This window comes from Apus apus, chromosome 1, assembly GCF_020740795.1.
Source record: "Apus apus isolate bApuApu2 chromosome 1, bApuApu2.pri.cur, whole genome shotgun sequence".
Lineage (NCBI taxonomy): Eukaryota > Metazoa > Chordata > Aves > Apodiformes > Apodidae > Apus > Apus apus.
The window spans coordinates 202543016-202565351 of NC_067282.1; the positions used below are offsets into that span (position 1 = coordinate 202543016).

The 22336-nt window shown below is 48.3% G+C and overlaps 1 protein-coding gene across 5 annotated transcripts in view; it reads right to left on the bottom strand.

Annotated features, from left to right (window-relative positions):
* Nucleotides 1-3696: 3696 nt before the first annotated feature.
* The window catches only part of PFKFB3 (6-phosphofructo-2-kinase/fructose-2,6-biphosphatase 3), a 40546-nt gene continuing 21906 nt past the window's right edge, over nt 3697-22336 (bottom strand). For 2 of the 5 annotated variants that reach the window (XM_051615670.1, XM_051615707.1), the window contains 15 exons: nt 17448-17573; nt 17026-17122; nt 16048-16114; nt 15817-15891; nt 15473-15529; nt 13545-13669; nt 12569-12776; nt 11643-11789; nt 11162-11266; nt 10590-10719; nt 10320-10382; nt 10084-10148; nt 8418-8588; nt 7257-7279; nt 3697-4142 (listed from right to left, as the gene is read on the bottom strand). In XM_051615670.1, the coding sequence (XP_051471630.1) occupies nt 4136-4142; nt 7257-7279; nt 8418-8588; nt 10084-10148; nt 10320-10382; nt 10590-10719; nt 11162-11266; nt 11643-11789; nt 12569-12776; nt 13545-13669; nt 15473-15529; nt 15817-15891; nt 16048-16114; nt 17026-17122; nt 17448-17573 (1466 nt within the window). In that variant the 3' untranslated portion in view covers nt 3697-4135. The remainder of the gene's footprint in view (nt 4143-7256; nt 7280-8417; nt 8589-10083; nt 10149-10319; nt 10383-10589; nt 10720-11161; nt 11267-11642; nt 11790-12568; nt 12777-13544; nt 13670-15472; nt 15530-15816; nt 15892-16047; nt 16115-17025; nt 17123-17447; nt 17574-22336) is intronic. The other 3 variants (XM_051615690.1, XM_051615680.1, XM_051615700.1) reach the window with 3 other exon arrangements.

Sequence of the window (22336 nt, forward strand, 5' to 3'; positions counted from 1 at the left end):
AAAATAGAGCAGGAGCGTTTTGTCTTTGCATGGGTCAAGGAAAGAGCCAGGTTGCTGGAGATTAAACAAAAAAAATAATAAACAAGAAATCAAATCTTGTGGTTTCTGGCTTTGGCAGAGAGCACGAGTCCTCCCTGCGCCCGAGATGCTTGCAAGGATGAGCATCACGTATCTGTGTACACACCTAGAAAAATGTTGTTGCAGATGCCTCACTGAAGCTTAAAAGCAGAGGTCCCTGAGGGGCCCCTGTTGCACAGAGCAACCAGGAGAAGGGAGAAGGCAAATGGCCCCTGTACAGCCCAGCTGCATCACAGCAAACCCCAGCCCAGAGCAAGGCTGGACCTGCTCTGAAAGTCCAGGGAAGATCAGAGCAAGGGTTGCACATCAACCAGCAAGTAGTTAACATCAGAGCTGAGCTTGACCAAACAGCAATTCACAGGTGTGTTTGTTTTGTTGTTTGCTTTTTCCCCCCCTTTCACTCCTTACAAGCTCGAGGGGGATGAGCCTCAAAGCAGACAGGGAGCACTGACCCAAATGTGCTCTGGAGCATCATGTCCAAATCACACCACTCCTTCCTTCTCCCCTTCTCTTTTTCTTTAGAGGCAGAAGAATTTAAAATAAATAAAAAACCCAAACAATTGTGCATGGAATTTTATGACTTCACTTACAGGTGGCATCTGCTGTTTTCCTGCCTTCAGGCTAAAGACAACCATGATTTCAGAGGACAGCTCTTGTCCAGCCCTTAGGCTCCATTTAGCACCAAATCGTTTTAAGTAGGTATTTGGTTTCAAGAACTACACCAGGTTCAAAGTAAATGCCTAGTCGTGCCTAATTTGCAGCCTAGATGAAGATCTAGGCAGGACATACTCCAGCACATCACCCCTACACTTAACAGTGATGAAGTGGGTAGAACCTGGGGAGTATTCACTTGCCTTAAGTAGGTGTCAAACACTTGGTCACACCCTCAGCTACACTGATGAGCTCTTAAACTGCTGTAACATGGTCAGAAAAAAGGATCACAACTAGGTATCCAAATGGTTTCTCTTGGAGATGATAATCAGAAAACCCACTGTGAAGCACAGGAGGCAGGAACACCCCTGGGGCCACCAAGCTGCATGCAGGACATAATTCACATTGCAAGAAAGAACCAGGTCACTTCTGTATTTCAACAAGGTATTTATTGGTCCAGCAACTGCAAAATATACAAATTTCTGAAAGGCATACCCTGTTTTTAAGCTGGCACAGCTTTATATCAGGCAATTATTCCAGATGTATATATACAGAACAGTTAACATACCACAAATTAAAAAAAAAATAATCCCAAGTAACTACCCTTCTCTCCAAGCTTTGCAGTATACAGTAAATAAATAAAAAGAGCTTTGCTATCAAAAAAATTATAAAAAAATAAATTCAAGTATCACAAAGGAAAACAAAACCAGGGAAAAAAAAATAGAGGGTGGAAGAAATCATTGGTGTGGTTCAACAAGTCCCCTCTCCCCACCCACCTTGGCTGCAGCATTGCTGCCCAGTCCTTAGCTCCATTAACCAAAAATGATGGGCAGTGAGTTCCTGGGGCAGTGTGATGGCACAAGGCTGACACCATCCCACCTACCACCAAGACTTCCAGCACTAGAGGACCTCTCTGCTGCTGAGGGACCAATTTTCCCCTTGCTGGAAAAAAAATGTCAGGTTCCAAGTTCATCTTTTTGTAGGATCTACTGAGACTTCTGTTATTTCCAAAGGAAGAAAGTTTAGGGTCATGAAGTTTTTTTGCTGTTTGGGTTTTTTTTTGGTGTATATATATATTTATATGTATACACAAACATCAAAACACCTGCAGAATTACATGTGTACAGGATTGATCACAGGGCAGCCAGACGTCATGTTTGTATTTGCTGGCTTATCTTTTCATAGCAGGAGGGGAAAAGATAAAACTCCCCAGGAAGGAGGAGGCTGAAGAGCCAAGTGTCTTGCCTTCCAAAACCTTTTTTTTTCCTCCAAGTCACAGAAACTGAAAGGACAAGTGTCAGCTGTGCACTTGGGGAGATGTCTGCCTTTAATGTGGTTATTAAAAAAAATTTAAAAAGGGGGGGTGGGAGGTGTTCTTGGTTTCATCTGTACAGAAATATAATACATCTATGAACAAGCTGACACAGGCAGGACACCACCAAGACTGTCTCTCCTGGTCGGATATGGACCAAGCTCAGTCCCAGTCCCTTCCTGCCATCTGTGCCACTCTGAGCACGTGCTTTGGCTACATGAGACTGAAGCACTAGGCACTGTGGTTCACCTTTTCCCAAAGGAAAAACAGACCAAACCTGCCCCCCAAAAAAAAAACCACACACAAAAAGAATCATACTTTCTGCCCAAAACTCTCTGCTCCCATCTATAGGGTTGTTGTTTCCTACCCAGTGGGTTGGGGAAAGCCATGGGAAGGATGAAACCAAATGGGTGCCCATCTCCAATCCCTCAAGCCCAGGGCTGCAGGAGAGCTTGGCTGCCTTCACCTCCTGCCTCCAGCTCAGCCAGACACCATGAGATGGGAATGGAGAAGATACTGCACATAGGAGCGGGGGGAAAAAAACCCAAACAAACCCAAAACACTAAAAAGATTATTAAAAAAAAATCCAAATCAAATTCCACAGACTTTTGCACAAAGCAATAGTGGTTAATTGCCATTTTTGACCTCTATCTTGCAGCTTGGGACAGGCTGCCAAGAAGAGATCTTGCATATCAAACCACTGGGAGTTGGCTGATGGAATCACCCTTGTTTCCACCCCATCACCCACACCATTAACTATTCTTTGTAGTCTCAGCTTTCCAGCATGCAAAATAATTAAAATATATATATAATTGCCTGCATTCAGGTTTCCCCTATTAAGGGGCAAGACTTGAAAATAAAATAGTTATGCTCCTGCCACAAATAAAGTGCAAAAACCAAGCGGTTTCTAGGAATACACACACACACAGGTGTGTATGTAAATATATTAAATAATTAAAAAAAAGGTAACACAGACTAAACTGTCCCTTCTTGTGGCTTTTTGCATCCACACAGGGACTCCAGACCTCTGGCCAACTCCACAAGACCTGCATTTGCAAACACATCTCTCTCAGTCTGTCCACCAGCCACGAAGTAGGGATTCAAAACCCCTCCAAAATCTCTCCAAGGCAGAGGAAAGGCAACATGAAGGGAGATGAAGTACCAGCACAGCAACTCCACCTGCACTCAGGTCTCCCCCAAAACAAAAAAAATCAACACATGCCTGAACTCAGAACATCCCCAGGTGCTCCCCAAGATGAAAACATCACCCAAACCACCACTGGTGCAGCCACCCCTACACTACAGGCAGGTCATGGTTTCAGAAGCAGATCTACGTTCTCTGAAAACCCCTTTAAGGTGTATTGATTAGGGGGAAAAAAATAAAAATAAAAATAAATGTTCTGGAGGTTTGTGAGGGGTTTTTTGTTAAACCCTTCTCTCTGTGAAGGACTTCACACAACTGCCTTTCTGGTGCTCGTGGGCCTGGGGGAGCCAGGCTGTGCATGCAGGACAGGTCGCAGCGTGGGTAAAGGACTGCGGGGCACAGCACATTAGGGGCTTCCTTGGAAAGTAATTAATAACAGTAACCATTAAAAAAAAAAAAGCAAAATCCCTTAGTATCCCCCTCCCTTCCCCCCCCCCCCCACCCCCCCTTTTCTCTGCTAACCCCGCACCATTCACATATATACACCCCACCTGGAGATGGGTGGGTACCAATCATCTATACAACAGATCAAAACCGCTTGCAGAGGAAAATGAAGCTCCTGGGGGCTTGAAGCACGTTACAGCTCGCTACCATCTAACAGGGTGCTGGGAGAGGAGAGCAAATGCTGCAGCCTAAAGATCTGGTGGTGACCCCGAGGAGCTCAGCTCCTCTCCTCTGCTCTCCTGCATCTCCTCCCCACCCCCTTCAGCAGAGTGGTTTTGCAGATGAACGGGCGCAGGTAGGAACAGCTGAAGGTCAGCCTCGCCGCAGGTGGAGGAGACCGGTTTATAAGCAAGCTTCAGAAATGGTGATGGGACATGGGAAGCTGGTGGCGTCGCTGGTGGCCTCAAGACAGCGCCAATGGAGTCACAACGGCTTCTGCGAGTTGTTCATGTTCTGCAATGAGAGGGGAAGGACCAGGGTTGGAGATCAGGCTTGGGATGGACACCGTCCCGACAGCGTCTTCCACGTGCACATCAACAAGGGGACAGGGGGAGCAACAGAAAGCCACAGCATGGGACACTACAAAAGCATCCACCACAGAGGAGAGGACACTGTCCACCCAAGGAGAGGAGTGGCAGGGGTTTTGCTGACTTGCTACCCACACCACTCCCCTCAAGCATCACCTGGTTTTAACTACGGGGTGGGAATTTAGAAGAGATATCCCTAAAAACTGAGCTAAAACCAAGGGAACCTTCCCCCCGGCCTGCTTTTCTGAAGCTGCTCTTTGGTCGATGCCAGGCAAGGTGACAAGCAACCAGAGTGTTCATTCAAGGAGACCAATCAAACATTCCTCTCTTGAGGGTGGGCAGTGACCCCTCATTTACCAAGGAGGTTACTGTTTGTCCATCCTTGGCACCACCATAAAGATATAGCTCCTGCTGGCCACACCAAGGAGCTGGGATGGGGATCAGCCACCACCAGCAGTACAGCAGGAGCACCTGCTACCCCAACAGTGACCCATGAGGTTTCATGGGCCCTAGAGCTGCTTCAGACACATCCCTAAGTGCAAGGTGGTGACAACGGGCACCCACCAGCACTCGGGTGAGGACCACAACACCACAGACAACCAGCTAAACACAAGCATGACCAGCCCTGAAGGCAGTGGCTGGAGAAGAGAGGAGAAACTCAAAGGGAGATGATCACAACAAGGACATTTCCCAATCCACAAAACTACAAGAAACAGGGCAGGGAGAAAAGAACTAGGGAACAGCTAAGGAAGGTTTCTCAACTTTTTCTTCCTTTTTGCTTTTACTACCTACACTGCCTCTTAGAAGCACCAGGGATCCTGGCTAAGCTATGGGGCACAGCAGGCTGAGCTGTTCTCTCTGGTATCTAAGGAGACAGGAGGAGGGTTAGGAGAAGCCACATGCACCACAGCCATTTACCTGGGAAATATTAGTAAAGAGAAAACTTTGAGAAAGTGACAAACAGGTCGCCTTTAAGCATGAAAAGTGAAGGGGAGAAGAAGGGAGGGGATCAGGTTGCTGTTAAGAAGTGCACCTTGGATCACAAATCAAGAAAAAGGAAAATAAAACATCGTGCCAGGTAGTCCCATGTCCACAAAGTGGCTCGATCCCACAGTCAGGCAGGCTCAGAGTACCTTGAAGTCATGTCCCCTGATCCTCCTGGATGTGGGTCAAGACCCTAACAGTGCAAGCTGCTGCAACAAAGTGCCCACTGCCAACCAAGTCCCACGGTGCAAACTGGGAAAGAGGTTCCTTCCACCTCCCCTGATGCCATATGGGTTGTGTTGGGACACAGTGAGGACCAGACACATGCACATTTGAGGCATCAACCTCCAAGAGAGGTACTGACACCAAGCTTTTGGTGTTTGGGATGTCTTTTATACTCCCTCAAAAGCAGCTTTATGTCCCACGCTAGGAGGTGGAGGCAGTTCCCATCAGCTGGAGATTTTAAACTTGCTGCTGTCAGCCTGCAGCTGGGGTAGGTATCATCATTGCCTGCTCCAGCAGAGCTCCTGGTCTAGCAAAACTTGATGTCACCATCTCCAAAACTCAACATCAGAGGAGCACGTTTTCAATGTCCCAGCCAGCACTGAGCCATGCAGTGCTTTTTATTACAACATGGAGAGGAAAAAGGTGGATGGACAGTGAAACAAAAATGCTTTCAAAGCAACCCAAGACCACCATGCACTTCATCAGGAGCTTTTGTGCCTACAAGCAGCAAGGGAAGGAGCACAGGCCATGCCGAGCAACTCAATCTCTACATTGGCCCAAGAGCATAAGCATGAGTATGATGATCCTTCCCAAACCATCCACCAGCAAAGCCAACTATGACCTTCCTAATTTCCTTTTTCTCAAAAACCTTTGCTTAAAAATGTGGAGAAACATGAGGATCACCAGCTGGTACATGCAAGCAAGGCTGAGGCCTAGTAAATGCCTCCATCTTCAGCCCACCAAACCAACCAGGACAGGGATGCTTATAGGCTGATTCCAGCTAGTCTACAGTGGTCAAAAAGACACCTGGGCACCACTCCAGCCCCAGGGTCTCCCTGGTCTTTGAGAAGGCATTTGAGCACAGCTTCCAACAACTGCTGCTCTCAACTCAATGATGTCACCAGAATTAAGTCCCAAGGCTTCAAATTTATCCAGAAGCTGTTTTGCCCCTAATACACAGGGATCTAATAGCACTGAACCACACTGATGAAGCCTTGATCTTTTTTATAATTAATGCATTAAATACTGAAGGCATCTTGCTTCCTTACTACAGCTAGAAGACAATATCCTTGCATCTACTCTGCCCAAGATATCTAGGCAGACTGTACCCAAAATCCAGGTTGGTAGAACTGCAGGTGCCAGGATCTGAGATCAGTCCAGGTCCAGAAAACACACTCCTGCTCCCACATAGGCATTAACATCCTGATAGGGGCTGAGGTCAAAACCTTCTCAGAGATCAATCTGGTACCATCACTCATAGGCACAAAGTGGAGCCCCTGGGAAGGACAAACCACTTGGGTCTGTCACCTACAGTACAATGTGCTACTGCAGAGATAATCCCAGGAAAACCCAACTGCATCTCCCATCTCATGACTTTCAAGGAGGAGAAAGGGAATTTAGAGATCATCAGAGGGCAAGTCATCATTTCCTTCATTTCCCAACAAAATCATAGACTGTTTTGGTTTGGAAGGAATGTTAAAAGATCATCTGCTTCCAACCCCCCTGCCACAGGTAAGGACACCTTCCAGTAGACCAGGTTAATCAAAGCTCCACCCAGTCTGTCCTTGAATAATTCCAGGTAGGGGGCACACAACTTCTCTGGGCAGAACAATTGGGACATTTACTCAGGTTATGACACTTCGGGGTTGCACAAAGCAGAACCACTCTCCTCTTTACCTTTTCTGAGATATATACAAATCCCACCCCCAAGAAACATTAACTCCAAGAAGCCCATGCCCCAGCCAATTGTCACAGCAACAACAAAACCGGTGGGATGTCAAGAGACATGGGAAGAGGGTGAGAAGGGGGAGTAAGGCAAGAAGGTACTTACAGACATGCCTTCCCTAGTAAAGGCTGCAGAGAGACAGAGAGAATGGAAAGGTGTCAGTAACGCCGCACAAGACCGAGGACACCAGACAGCAGGGAGGGGCACCCAAACAGCAAGAGCTTCCAAACCCAAAGCTGGCAGAGGGTTTGCTGCAAGACTCAACCAGCCTGAGTGGAGCCTCAAAAAATGAGAGACAGACTGAGCTGCCAAGTTCTTGCTGAGGTGGGAAGGCTCATGCAAAGCAGCCACCGAGCAGAGCGATTAGAGGAGCACAGCAGCTTTCCTAACCTGCCCAGGGAGGGGCACGAGGACACCAGACAGCACAGACAACGCCAAGAGGGGCTCAGCAAGACAGGCAAGATCCAACAGGCAGCTGGTGGGAAGGGCAACATGGTGAAGGGGCTCTGATATATCTATGCTGCTTCTTCAGTACCACCCCAGCTCCTTAATGAGCACAGGGAGGGAGGTTTTGTTCCTGGAGAAGTGTCCAGCAAAGTCTCTCTTCTACTCCCATGGGTGGGTGAAAGGACACATGAGCACCACAGCAACTACCCACCAGGTTTCACCCAGGGCTGCAGAAGGCAACCAGGCTCATCATGCCAAGAGGCTTCTGCTCATTTTTGGGTCCATTTTGCCTATTTCTCCAGGAAGGAGGAGGAGACCCCTGCAGCCAAAGACAGATCCTGGCATTTCCTCCAGGGAAGCACAAGAACATTTGCTCTATAACAATGCCCAGGTCTACATTGGAGCTGAGCACATCCAGGAGCATGAGCCCTTTGGTCCTGCACAGTCTAAAAATGTGGTTCCCCAGGGGTTTGACACCATGATGCCAGATGGTGAAGGCACTACACAACTAGAACATCAAAGGGTTTACAACACTCTCAAATCCCAAAAGAATCAACAAGTAACCCTTTGCAGGAGTGCTCCTAAAACCAGCCCAAGGAAAGGAGGGACAGCAGCCATGGGAGAAAGATGCATCTCAGAGACAGCAGCACAGGTTGCAACAAGAGCAAGCTGAGCCCCAGCTTCAGGAGCAACAGGAGGACAACAAACAGCAAAACCACAAGAATAATGACAACAACAGAAGAAAAACAAGCCAAACGAAAAACAAAACAAAAAAACCAACCAAAAAACAAACAAAACCAAAAAGAGAGTTCAACTAACTTGTCCCGGCAGCTGCGTGGGCACTTCCTGAGGAACACAGCCTGGCAGGGCAGAAGAAACAGCCACATGCTCCTCAAAGCTGTTGATGCGAGGTTTTTTGGTGGGCTCTGGGCTTGCTAGAGGGGTAACGCTATTACGTCTCATGAGCGGGTTAGGTCCCTTCTTTGCTTCCTAAATTAAGAGTGAGACAAAGAAAAAAAAGTAAACAAAAAAGAAAATAAAAAAGGAAGAAGGCGACAGTTAAAGGAAAAAAAAAAAAGGAGCAGGTTGTTTGGGATCAGGGTTTTTTTTCCTTCTTAAAGCAGCCTCTGCTCTTCCCCACAATCACTGTCAATGTGCAAAGGATCTGGACTCTGGAAAAAAACAAACTCCTAATACAAAAAGGTTGAGGACGCAGCCTGGTTTCCCCGAAAAGGGGATGAAAAAAACCCAAAAAGGCACTGAGAAGCAAGACAGACTTTCTCCTCACCTGAGCTCTGCTCACACACAAAAAAAGTAAATACAGATTGCTAAAATAACCCAGAAGCAATCCAAAGCCACAACTTTGCGTGACAGAAAGAGGTGCCCATCTGTTTCCTCCTCCAAGCCCACCCCTCTGACCCAGGGAGGGGTGTGAAAGCAAGAAAAGGGAAGAGAAGCCAGCCTGGGCTGTCAGGAAGATATGGGAAGTGGGGGCAGAGCAGCCAGCGAGGGTCGGCACCGCGCCAAGCTCCAACTCAAGCAAGGTGGGATGGAGGGACAGCAGCCGAGCAGAGGGACCCAAGCACTTCACACGTGTCTCACTCCATTCAGCCCACAGCTCTGCTGCCACCCCCAGAGAAGGTGGTGGAGGAGAGCATCAAAGGCTCCCATGGCTGGGGGAAGGACCAGCTTCCCCCTCAAGCCATGGGGAGGGAGAAGCAACTCACATGCTGCCACCCACCAAGGTTGGGAAGGAATGGAGATGCAGGCTAAAAGGGGATGGCTCTGACCATCCGTCATCCAGCCAAGCTCCATTGTCATGACACACAAGTTGGAAAGATCCCAGCAGCTGGGAAATGGGCACTGCCAGGGTCCCTAGGGTTCCCTTTGGATGGCCACCCAGCTGGCATCCTCCTGCTTTGGCCTCCGAGCTCCCGGTGGAGCACAAGGCAAATAGACCTGACCTTATAGGGGATTTCCTCCATACAAGGGTCTCCCTGCAGCACCCCCAGCACTGGCACATCCCCCCCTACTGAACAGTACACTCTGGTAGCCACACAAACTGTGGGCATGCCAGGAAAAAAAACACAAAGGCAGGAGATGTTGTGCAAGGTGTTAAGCCTGAGCTGTGCCAGCCAGTTGGGAGACCTGGAAGAAGTCACCTTCTCCATCCACAGCTCCACTCCCCACTCAGGTGAGCAGATGACTGCACAGGGCAAAGACCAGGGAGTTGTTCCTGTGCCAGCTTTAACCTGGACAAAATGTTGGGAAGCAGGCATGTGCAACAGTCCTTTTCCCTTGGAAAACCCTTGACTGGCCACATCTTCCAGAGCAAGAACTGATGTGATGCTCTAGTCTCAAGCAGCACAGGGATGCCCAGCTGAGCAATCTCCCCATGCCCACCCCAGGTGTCCTTGCTGCCAGCTGATCACAAGGGAAAGGAAGGGGACACCAAGGGACAGCTCTAAGGAAAAGCAACACTCACCTCTGGCCGTTCCCTGTGGGTGTTGACAGCTTCGATGTTCAGCGAGATGGACTCCACCCGGCAGCCTGCAGAAGGGAGCAGAAGGAGACACAAGAACCATCAGCAAACCCAATGGGCAGAGGATGCTCCGAGGTGCTCCATCCCAGACCCTTGCCCTTCTCCCCAGGGGCAGCTTAGATTCAGCAGAAGGTACAAGTTTAATTCCTTGGCATGTTTAGTAGAAAGGCCCCACTTACCATAGGCCACGGGGGTCAGCTTCAAGACTGTGTGAAGGGGACATTTCAAGTAGGGCATTTCATCTGCAGAGAAAGCAAAGCAGAAGGGTTATCTCATCCCCTCTAGAAAAGCAGGCTTAGACATCTTCATCAACACCTATGGCCATCCCACACCAGAGAGATGCATGCTACAGGTCCTGCATAGACCTGAACATATCTCTTATCTCCTCAGATCTGTCCATCATCCCTCTGCCAAGAGGATCAATGCCCTTCCCAGGGACAGGAGCTCACCTGCACTCTTGTCCAGGAAGTATGCCAGCAGACAGCGCATGACAGCCTGGTGACAGATGACAAGGACATTCTCTTGTCTCTCCAGCTCCATGATGACCGGCTCTAGGCGCTGCACCAGATCTTGGTAGGACTGATACAGAGGAAGGGAAAGGAGATATGACATAGAATCAAGAAAACAAGAACCTTGCAAGAAAAAAAATGGTCCTTGTCTTGGTCCATCTATTGATTTCATGCCCTTGACCAAACCAAGCCACCGTAATTACTGCTAAAACCAAGCAAAATTCAAAGCTTCATTGTCAGCCTACTCTAGAATACAACAACTTCTGGTCAGAAGAGAAGGAAGCCATCCTACCAGCTTCCTATTAAGCTATATATTTCTTAATGAGATCTTCATGTTCCACCATTTCACAAGAGCTCAATACAAAAGGTATATGGGAGCCCTGACTCTCCTCGATTCTAGTTTCTTGGAGCACTTCTTGCTCCTCTGCTCTGACTGTAGAGGACAGCACAAAGACAAGAATGCCATGTTTAAAGTAAGAGTCACATCTCTGAAGGTCCCTTAGCACACCTACCTCCCCAGAGGGGTAGCGGTAGTAATATTTATCCTGGTCACGCAATGCAAACTCCTCTGGATGCTGATCCCTGATTTCTTCATATGTCATTTCTTCACACACCCCCTGTCAGAACAGGACATCCAAGAGGTTACTAGACATGCTTAAATTAAAAAAAAAAAAAAGATCAGCACACCCGAGATGCAAGGCCTTCTCTAAAGTGATCACCTGTAAACCCCGAGTGCTCAGCTACAGAGCAGTTCCAAGGGAATATCATTTTAATGTGCTAATTCAAGCCAACATCTTGAATCATCAGCAGAAGACAGAACTAAGATCAGAAGCCAAGTTGTGAGTACTGCAGAGGTACGACTCCCACAGAAAGAAGAATCTCCCCACAAAAGGTGAAATGCAGGCAAAAGTGCAAAGGCTGGTGCTATCACCCTCCCTGCCAAGCAGCCACCAGCATGATCCTGCTGTCCCTCCTGCAATCAAAAATACTTACAGCATCGATTTCATTGAGTGCCTTCCACTGCTCATACTGCAGTTGGAGAGCTTCTGCAGTTTGGATTGTTCTCTTCAGTTGGCTGGTCCAGACTTTGAGGTCCTTCAGGTTCTGCTCCTCAACAAACTTGTTCAGTGCCAGTGCAAACTGTGGGACAGGAAAAAAAAAGAGGTTGATTCCTGATGCACAGCTTCCCAACAGGCCTCATTCCCTGATTCCCAGTAAAGGGGAAAGTTCTCCTCTAGGACCTCCTTTGCCTAAGCCTTCTGCTCTGAGGTGAAGAGCAGCCACACAGATTGATCCCTGAAAGCTATGAGCATGAGAACAGAAAGAAAGAGGAGAAAGCAGCAACCTAATGTCATCACAGAACTTCAGCATCCAAGAAACAAACACCACAACTTGGGTTCTGCTACAATGCTGTGGAAGGTCCCTGGCCACCCTTAACCACAGCTCTGCTTGTCATTTGTATTCTGTAGTCCCTGATAATAGTCACACCTCAAATTACTCTTTTTGGGCTTCAAAATGCTCTCGTGAGCCTTGAAGCAGCACGTTTGACCACGTCTTTGAAGAAATCAAGTAGGGAGCAATTTGAAAGCACTCTTGGAGATGGCTATCCCTACCAAAGGGTGGCAGCAGTTCTTCTGCATCCTGCCCTGCCTGTGCAAGGTCTGAACCAACTGATTAAGATACTCATACTCTTCTGCCCTACAGATTTCTGCAGACCAGCACCTGTTAACCCTTAACTACATGCAAGCCTACGTGCAACATTGATGGCTGGAAAGTCATGTTTTGAAGCCATGCTCCAATTTAACCAGCACTCTGGATCCTCCAAGCACCCCAGCTATCAACAAATACACACTTAACTCAATGCATGGCATCTGCTACAGCCAAATAACTCCTAGAAACCATAATTCCTTCCCCCTTACCTTCTTGCCCCTGTTGGAGAGACCCGAGTCACCTCCAATCCTCCCCTTGAGGTTGAAGTCGCTCTCACCATGCCGACAGAGATAGATGGTGCGGGGCTGGACATGGATGTTCATCAGGTAGTAAACAATCCTGCTCTGGATGTGATCCTGAACCCTGTTGACCAGGAACCGCCGGCCAACATCGATGACTTTGATGAGAGAAAGCTCCCTAGGGAAAGCACAGCAGGGGTGAGGGGGTTGCCAGTGGAGAAAGCAGGAAAAAAAAGAAATACCAGCCTCAAAAAACAAGCCTTGTGAGGTATCTCAGTCAACATAATCACCCAGCTAACAGGATTTCCTGCAGGCCATTTTCAATGGCAAGCCAACAGGTAACGGTGGTTCTTTGAGATCTAAGTAACAGCAGTGTAATCTCCATTCCTCCTTGCAGTAGTAAAGAGGATTAAACTGGACTAGCAGGAAGCATGTTTCCCCCCCCCAGGACTGAGATAATCCACAGGGCACGTGGACCTATTTGTGAGCATTGGAAAGGCTGGGAGTTGCCTGCACAGTCATGAAGGACAGCAAGGGTCTTCCCAGGTCACACAGCTAGGTGGAAACCACAGGGTTTGTCCAGCCTTGTGGTTTGAGCCCATCCAAGCAGTCCCTTCCTTTAACTGGGACAATGACAAAAGGACCTCAGAAACACTCAAAGCCAAGTGCTTTTCTGTACTTAGACCTGCAGAACAAGGCTGAAACCAGCATATCTGAGCCCAGAAGAGCCCAGGAAGGTTTCAATGTCCTACACTCTGGCACAGGCCTGAGGAAAACCAGAATTTTCATGGCAGAAGCTTGAATTCATGGTGAGGCTTGTCCATACATTATGCTAACGCAGTCACATATTTGACGACAAAGTGAAATACAGCTCCATACTTCATTAGTCCTCTCTTGGAAGAAGAAAGGTGTTTTTAGCCAAGTCAGAAATCAGCAAGTCTCTTACCGGTCATAGTTATCAGGGTCGAGTGGCTGGTAGCTGGCCTGGTAACAATTGATCCTCTTCATGAAGTCCTCCATGGCATCAGTCGAATTACAGTCTCGGTAATCAGGGCTGGACAATTTTACTTCCTGTGGCAGAAGAGAAAACATGCCACAAGGAGAGGGGTTAGGAAGCTTTCCAAGCCAGGCTTTGTTAATCTCAAATCTCAAAGTCCTGCCAAGCTATTGGCTGAGCCTCTTTACAGCCATGAGAAGACAGAAAAGAAACAATGTGGCTCCAAAAACAAGTACAAGGTGAGAAAATCTGGTATCAATGACAAGTAGAGAAGCATGTCAGTCCACTCCCGTTCTTCCAAGAGCTGAGGAAGCATCTCACACAGTGGGAAAACTGAACTTCATGGCAAAAGAAAAGAATTAGGTTTAAACAGCTCAAGCCAAGGATGGAAAGTCCATGAGCTTAGGCAAGATGCTTGTCCCAGGCCTTTTAAGTGAATAAAGCTCCTAGGAAACTGAGGTTAACCTGGCTCTCCACTATCTGAGGCAGCAGGATAAAAACATCCAAGTCCTGTGTGTTATTTGTTACAAGCTACTGGACCAAAAGATTCTAGAAATGGACAATGTGAATTCCCTGCATGCTCATGGACTGCCTGAACTACTGTAACAGGCTGTTTTGCCTGAAGATCTGGGTTGGAGCAGCCGTGTTACACATTAGTAACTTCACAAGCAATCCTGAAACCTCCAGGATAACACAAATGAGCAAGATGGGCAGCAACACCCCAGGCCAGCAGCATATTTTCTGCTCTGATCCCAGCACTAAAAGCACCAATCATCTGCAGTGTCCTGAGGAGCAAAATGTAGCTAGTGGCCCATTTCCTCCCCCTTCAAGCACTAATTTCTAAATACAGGGCTTAAATACTCCAAAGAAATCCAGCTTCAGGGTGTTGCAAAGGACAACAAAGAAGGAAAAAAAAGATACAGCAAAGTGTGCATTTTATTAGCATCATGGACAAGGCTATGTGCAACCTCCCAAAAAGCTGATTGTTAGTCATGGGAAACCAGCTCCCAGGAGCAAAATTATCATAGAATGGTTTGGGTTGGAAGGGACCCTAAAAATAATCTACTTCCAACCCCCCTGTCATAGGCAGGGACACCGTCCACTAGAAAGCCATGCTCTAGCTCCCAAACACCCTTTGTGAAGCCCATCCCAGGGGCAGAACAAAGCCCTTCTCACAGACTTTGGGTATCCTGCATCACATTCCCAGACACCACAAAACTCACAAGGCTCAGATGTACAACTGGAGATAAGGCTGGAGCAGAGCCCAGCAGAGGAAAAGACTTTTATTGAAGTCAGTTATACATACAGACCAATTAACATCTACCTGCTCTAGCTAAGCCTAATGGGCAAAGGAGCTCTTCTGCTGGTGAGAAATAAAGAGATCCAACAGCTCCCAAAGGAGCCAGGAGTCAATGTTTTATGCTGCTCTCCCAGACAAGATGCCTCAAAGCTGAGGTGTTATCCTCCTCAAAGCAGACCCCAATTGCTTTTGGGAAGCTGGATGTGACTGAAGACACCAAGTCAAACTGCTTTCTGATGGGATTTAAACCCCTGATCACACCCATCACTTCCAAAAAGTGGGACTTTGGGGAGGACACCAAAGCATCTTGAATATCTTTCTTTCCCTGATCTCAAGTTACAGGTAAACAGAAATGCAGAGAGCATGGAAGGGAACTGAGGAAGTCACTACAACTTTTCTATAACTCCAGGTGGTCCTGTGAGATAACAGCTCCTTTCTCATCCCAGGACAAATACATCATAAAAAGATAAAAACCTCCTAATCTTCAGATAATTCTGTCAAGACGTTCTGACAAGAAACAAACTGAGCACAGGCAGAAAATCTTCCACAAGGGAAAACAACACCTCTCCATGCTTACCATAACATTGGTGGCAACTACAGTGGGATCATTGCAGACTGACTCAATGAAGAACACCTGCAAAGCAAAACAAAGCTCACTGTAGGCCAGCAGTAAGTTTTTGAGCATTCATCCAGCTCCTTGCCCAACCCAACCTCCTCCCTCCCTGACCAGAGAGCTTTTCCTCTGTCCCACTCCCATTCTTTCCTTCTCCAGGGTTCAGGATTGGGAACAAGGGAAGAGTGACATATTTTTGAGCAAATAGAGCAGTGAAATCCCCCTTGTGCAGAATCATCATCAGGACAACATGACAGTGAAGAAGGAAAAAAATTTGCGATACAAAACAGCAGCCTGATGGTACAAACCTTGAACCCATTTTCTTTGGCAAAGTTTAGGATCATCCCTCTCCTCTCACGTGTGGTGTTGGTGGCATCAAAAACCTTTAAAAGCAAAGATTTCGATTAATACCAAGAGGACCTGGTTTCCCACTGAGCCCTTCTCCTCAGAGAAGGAACTGCAGAGCCAACTGCACAGGGCACAGCACCTTCAGGACCAGGACTGCTGACAAACCCTGTGGAGCACATCTCTGAACTTACCGCAATCTGGCCAGCCTCCTCTGTCAGGTAGAGCTTGACATCCCTCAAGGCAGCCAGGGCACATTGTCTGCAAAAGAGACAAGAGGCCCATGGTCCTGATGCCCTCAGAGGTGCTCACAACACCAGCACAGACCCCCACAAAGGAGGGAAGGCTTTGCAGATCTTCCTTGCCACCTCCACCCCTTCTCCCAGGGAGATCTAGGAAAGACACCCTTGGTCTGCCAGACACACAAGAGCCACGTGTGCCAAGCAGCATCCTGGTCTTCACAGCAGAGGCAATTGTAGATGAAGAAGTGGAGGCCAAACCTCATGGCTGACCTCATACCCTACATCACTGAACCTGAAGGTGAACTTGGGGTACAAGGAGAGGCTGAGAACTGGGTTTGTTCAACCTAAAGAAAAGGCTTAGAAGAGACCTTATTGCCATGTTCCAGTACTTAAATGGTGGCTACCAAGAAGACTCCCTTTTTACAAGGGGTCATATGGAAAAGGAGATGGGTAATGGGTGCAAATTACTCCCGGGGAGATCCCAATTGGATACCAGAAGAAAATTTTTCATTATGACAACAGATTTACATTGGAATAGTCTCCTCAGGGAAGTGGTAGATTCCCCAACACTGGACAGTTTTGAGACTCAGCCTGAGAAGGTGGTGAGCTACCTCATCTAAACAGTGTTCTTACCTAGAAAGGTGGGACTAGATGATCCTTGAAGTCCCTTTCAACTTAGCATTCTATGAGTCTATTATACCACTGATGGAGGATGCATTGGTGACCCTGAAGGTACCAAGCCTTGACAACTTCAGTCTTCAGCTCTTGGTGCCCAAGTCAGGCCCCTCCTTATGCAGGCAGGGAAACCTCCACTAGAGCCCAGCTTTTCTATCACCCCCCAGAACAAGCTGGGTAACCCCACTGCCAACCAGAGGTTTCACCACCTGTTTGGGACCTGGGTGTGAGGCCAGATGCAATGCTCACACTTACCTCCTGACTTTCATGGCCTCCTCATTATCAGGACGGAAGAAGTCATAGGAGCTGTAATGCTTCACCGCCTCACGGCGATACTCCCCAACGTTGAAAACTGCATGGGAAAGGAAAGACCATCAAAACCAGAAGTGAGCATCAGCACAGCTCAACTCAGCTGTGCAGCTGCTGCAGGTAACACTTACTGGCCACCTGCCAAGAAGTCACATCTTTAGAGCAAAAGGCTCAAGGACATCCCTTACTCTTCATAGTGAAGAGGAACCGGGACTGCAGCAGAAGTGATAGGACTACATGGATATTTGGCCCATGGGATTTAAGAAAGATCTCTCACCACCTTCTACTGCTCAAGGGACTAAGCTCCTTGAGCATCTCCCAAGAACCCAGACTACATGTTTTGCCCAGGCAGCCAGTGAAAGCCTCACCTTTTGTTGGGACACCGATCCAGTTGAGGTAGCGAGTCAGCTTCTTGGAGATGTAAGTCTTCCCACGAGCTGGGAGGCCAACCATCACTATCACAGTGGGGGAATTGGCAAGCTGTGGCCCACAGGCTACAAGGAGGAGGAAGCACAACATGAGAAGCTGTTAATCCTCCAGCCTACAAGGCATTTGCTCTTGACCCAGCCTTCCCAAGTCCTTTAGCAGCTAAACAAAACCCAGCAGCTAAACTAAACCCAAAGCCTCTACTCCTTGTACGTCATATCTGCAATGTGTCCTGTGCATCCTTCTCATAAACCTGGACAACCAAAACCTTGAGGAGGCAAATCCACCTAGGGTCACAGCAAGAAAACATCCTGATGGCTGCAGAGCAGTCAAGGAACCAGCAGCTGCCCCAGCCTCTCTGCAAGTCTTCTCTGCCTCAGTTTCCCCATTTGCAAAACAAAAATCAAGGCAAACTCAACATTACATTCTTGTGGCTTGACTGATTCTCTGAAAACTCAGAGAATGGCCAAGGACTTTGGTCCAGTCCTTGCAAAGACTGTGCTGAAATACCAGGTCTGCATTAAGATCTTCACCTGTAGAGCAACTTGCATGAACTCTTGCTAACTTGTGAATACACATGTGAATGCAACTGTTTTTTTCTGAAGACAAACAGGGCCCAAGGACTGTAAGAACCACCAGCATTTAAAAGCAGATACTTGAAGAGTAACTTATCCCTTTTTCCTCATAAACCTGCTTTAAGCTGTTGTGGTTTTTTTTTTTTAGTTTGACATGGAAGAAATTCCATGTCAAACAGCTGGAAATAAATCCAGAAGCATCACTTAGTAACGACTTGGCAAGTGAAGAGAAAAACTCACTCTCCAATTCACCCAAACAGCATGGCCAAAGTGCAGACAAATTAGCTGCCAGGCTTCCCAGGTGAATCACTTCTCCCCCCATAAATCCTCTAGAAAGTAAATTCCTGGCTAACTTTGCAGGAAATTTGCTGGGGTATATTTTTTTTCAGTTGTCCACAACCTGGTCCCAACACCATGGGATGTATCTGAATTGTCTGGACCACACACACCATGGACCACATGGCAACATCCTTGCTCCTCTCCAGGCTTTGCCTCCAGAATCACTTTTCACGTGGTGCTGCACACAGAAAAAGCCAAGGCACAAAGCCAAGTGCTTTAAACACGAGGAAAGGAAGATCTTAACGATGCCTAATGGAATTTGGATTAGCCAGTCGCCTTTCATACCGCCCCTGTGTGACAGACAAGAGCCCTCCAGGGAGACCCTGGGGGGGATTTCTCACCCACCCATCAATCCACCCAGCCACCTCATGGGAAAGGAATGCAGGGATTGAGCGGCTGGTGGCAGAGCCATCAAAAGCAGCTTAATTACAGGGTGGGTGGAGAAGTCTGCCTGTTCCAGCTGCCCACAGGTGGGACCAGGGAATGGAGCAAAGTGATGTGAGGATGGAGGTGTTGCCCCCGGGGTGGGGGCAGGGCAGTGGGTTGGGGTAGATTTTTCTCTGTGTCAATTTGGGAAGGGCAAACAGAGAGGTATCCAGAGAGCATGCAAAGCATATGGGATTTCCTTCTTCTGCTAATAGAAAAAACCCAAACGATAAATCCAGCAGTTAAATTAAGGCCCCAAGGAAGAGTGACAGCACTGGTGCTCAGAAGAACCACCCATCATCTGCTTGGATGTCTCAACAAAGCAGACTCAGCAGGCAAGAGATGAGAGAACTATCTAAAAGAGGTTTTCTTTTTTCCTTCTCTAAATATTTCACATTCCTCAGGCTGGAGCTGCCCTCACACTTTCTCCCTTTGTGTGACCTGCATCCCTGGTGCCACTCATTTCAGCAGCAAGAGCTGATTTTGTGTGCTGGGGTAACACTGTGGCTGTGCAATGGATCCAGAAACATTTTTCTTTTCCTCTCTAACAGTTTCACATCCTCAACCAACCTACGGGTACGAGTCCAAACCAAACCCAACCACATATTAAAGAAAGGGAGGGAGGGAGGAATAATACCTGAATAAAGAAACTCATTTCCCTACCTGCCAGAGGACAGAGGATCTCAAAGAGAGGAGTAGAGGGGCTTTTGGGGCCATTAAAATAATAGCTCCCTGAGAAGACAGGGACAATGCCAGGTACTGTTCATGTACCTTTGGCTCCAGACATCTGAGACGAGCACACATGCCACCCCCAAAGAGTACTGCAGGACTTAAACACCTGCAATTTGAGGAATTTCCCCCCAATTCAGTTTGCTGCCAAAGGACAGATTCAGGCTCCCCTTGAATCAGTGACAAAGCAACTGTTTAGATGGTCTGTTTAGACCAGGAAAACACTTCCCAAGACACCAAAGCATCAAGCATGCACCTCGTTATCAGGAACCTGATCCTAAACCCAGTCACAAAAGCTTTCAGGAAACTTAGAATCAGGAATGAAACAGAAACCAGTGTTTTGCTCCCAGTGCTTCACAAAGACCCAATTCATCATTTCTTTTCACCACTGCTGGAAAGCTATCTGGGATTTCAATGCGTTTTCATCACTCCTTATCGACATCTACCCAGGTAAGTCAAGGTCAGGGATGACTTTCAGAAGGCTCAATCAGGATACTTAGAAGTAGCTTGTCACTTGTGCCTCCTGTCTGCTAAAAAGTCAGCGCTGGTGAGCTCCCATGCTTCGCCAGAGTGGGTGGAAGGAAAAAAGAAAAAACAAAGGAAAGGAAATTTGCTCCTATAAAAGGTTAAATAGCCGCCTCCCCACTTCAGACATTTTTATTGTCTCCTGGTAAAAGCATTCCCCCGTGCCTCCCACTCGCCCACATGCCCTGCGTTAGTCCTACATTCCCCTTTTCCACCTTCTTCCCATTGGAGCTCCCTGACACCTGCACGGATGCACCCGGGCTGTGCTTCCGCGCTGCACACCGTGCACACACACGTGTGTAACCGGGATATAATTCCATACATCCTGGTCCACCCAGCCGGAGCCAGAGGAGAGAGAGAAAGGCAGGGGCGGCCCCTTCCCTCCTCCAGCATCCCCCACCGAGCCCCCTCCCCTTTTCTAGCTCTGCCCATCCAGCCGCCTGCGACGACTTGACTTTCGCAGCCCCTACGTGAGAGACGTGCAGCGTGACAGCAATTGAATGGATCGCCATCAAAAGGCCAGATGAAGGCATCACTTCACATCCATTCAAGCCTCCCCGTTGGCGAGGAAGCGGACAATCGGACTAATTATTTCACACGCAGGGAATCAGCCAGACACCCCGAGGATGCTCCCGGGGATGCTCCCTCTGTCTCTCTCCTCCCTGCATCGCCCTCCCATCTCTGTTACACCTCCATTCGCACCCCGCCTTTGTGGCTCTTTGGGGGATGCTGAGGAATTAATAGCACTTCGAGTTTAAAAACAGCCACCACTGGTTTCAGAAAAAAAAAAAAAAAACACACCAAAAAAAACTATCCAAAAAGGCCAATTAACACCCTTCCCATAGAGGGCAGTGAATGGTGCCCAGTACGGTTTGTTCCCACCCGGAGAGCAAGTAATTAGCAGCCACATTAGGGTATTCATAAGCCACCTGGTTCCTTAATATGTTAAAGTATGTTAGTTTTCTGCTCTGCCAAGGAGGGAATCCTCCCCCCTGAGGAACCAGGTGACTAAAGCAGCAAAAAAACCCCCGACAAACCAAACCACAGGGAGGCTCCACGTACGCGAGGGATTCCTTTCCAAGGTGTCAATCCTTGAGCAAAATCAAACTGAACAGCTACATCTGCGAAGCATTAAGCCAAGAGCCGGTTTACCCCACTAAAAGCAAAGCCCCGTGGCTACCCAGATGTTCAGCCTGTTGCTGAAAGCCATTTCCTCAGCAGCTTCTGCTGCAGAGCTGCCCTTGCCAGGCACAACTGCATGTGCAAACATCTGCTGAGGGGCTCAGCCGTCCCTTGCTGCGTGTCTGACCCACAGCCACGGGGCAGCAGCATGTGGCAAGTTCACAGGATATTTCTTTATTACCATTATGTATTTAAAAAAAAAAGAAAAACCACAACACAACACGGGGAACCCTCCGGCCCAGCCAAATAAATGTCCGAGATGTCTTTAAAAAACGCCGGCTCAAGAAAAACCTGGGAAAGAGTGATTCACCCAACTGCCCAAGCGACTTCCATCCTTTGCCAGGCTGCGAAGTGCCACCTCCTCCATCCTGAGCCTCCACAAGCCCAGATCCACAGATCCTCGCGACGCTTATTGAGAGTCACCCGCGAGTTGCACAACTGGCAGGTTGTCAGTTTGAGCCGTTGGGCGAGTTAAAAGAGCTGCCTCCTGAGCTCTGGCATTGTGTTATGATTCACGCTTTGTTTCATAGTAACACCGCGATGACCCAGGCGTTCGCTGGGATTACTGCTTTAAGAAGGGAAACCACCGCACAACTTTCAGCATCAATTTTTGGCCCTCACGTCCACCTGTCTCCTATCTCACCCCAATCGCAGCACGCTGCAAAGTGTGACGTGCAAACGGCTAGTGGGGTTCCCCCCCCACCCCCAATTCATTGCTCTAAGCCGGCCTCTCCCCCACACCCCCCGCCAAACAACACCACCAAAACTCTTCATTGAATAAATCACGAATAAACCTCAGAGCAAAGCGGCAGATCCCAGCGGAGCTGGTACCCGAGAGCCGAGGTTAGCAACCTGCTCCTCTCCTTTTTAATCCCAGGGTTGGAGGCGGGAGCTGGAGGCTGCGGGGGTGGAAAGTGGGACACGCGCGTGTAAGCGCATCTTCCGCTCCACGGGGCCCGGGAGCTGCCGTGGGATGATTCCACCTTCCTCCAGCTCCCGAGGCTGGAAGTGAGTCACGGGATGGCAGCGGGTGGGATGCGAACACCGGAATGATG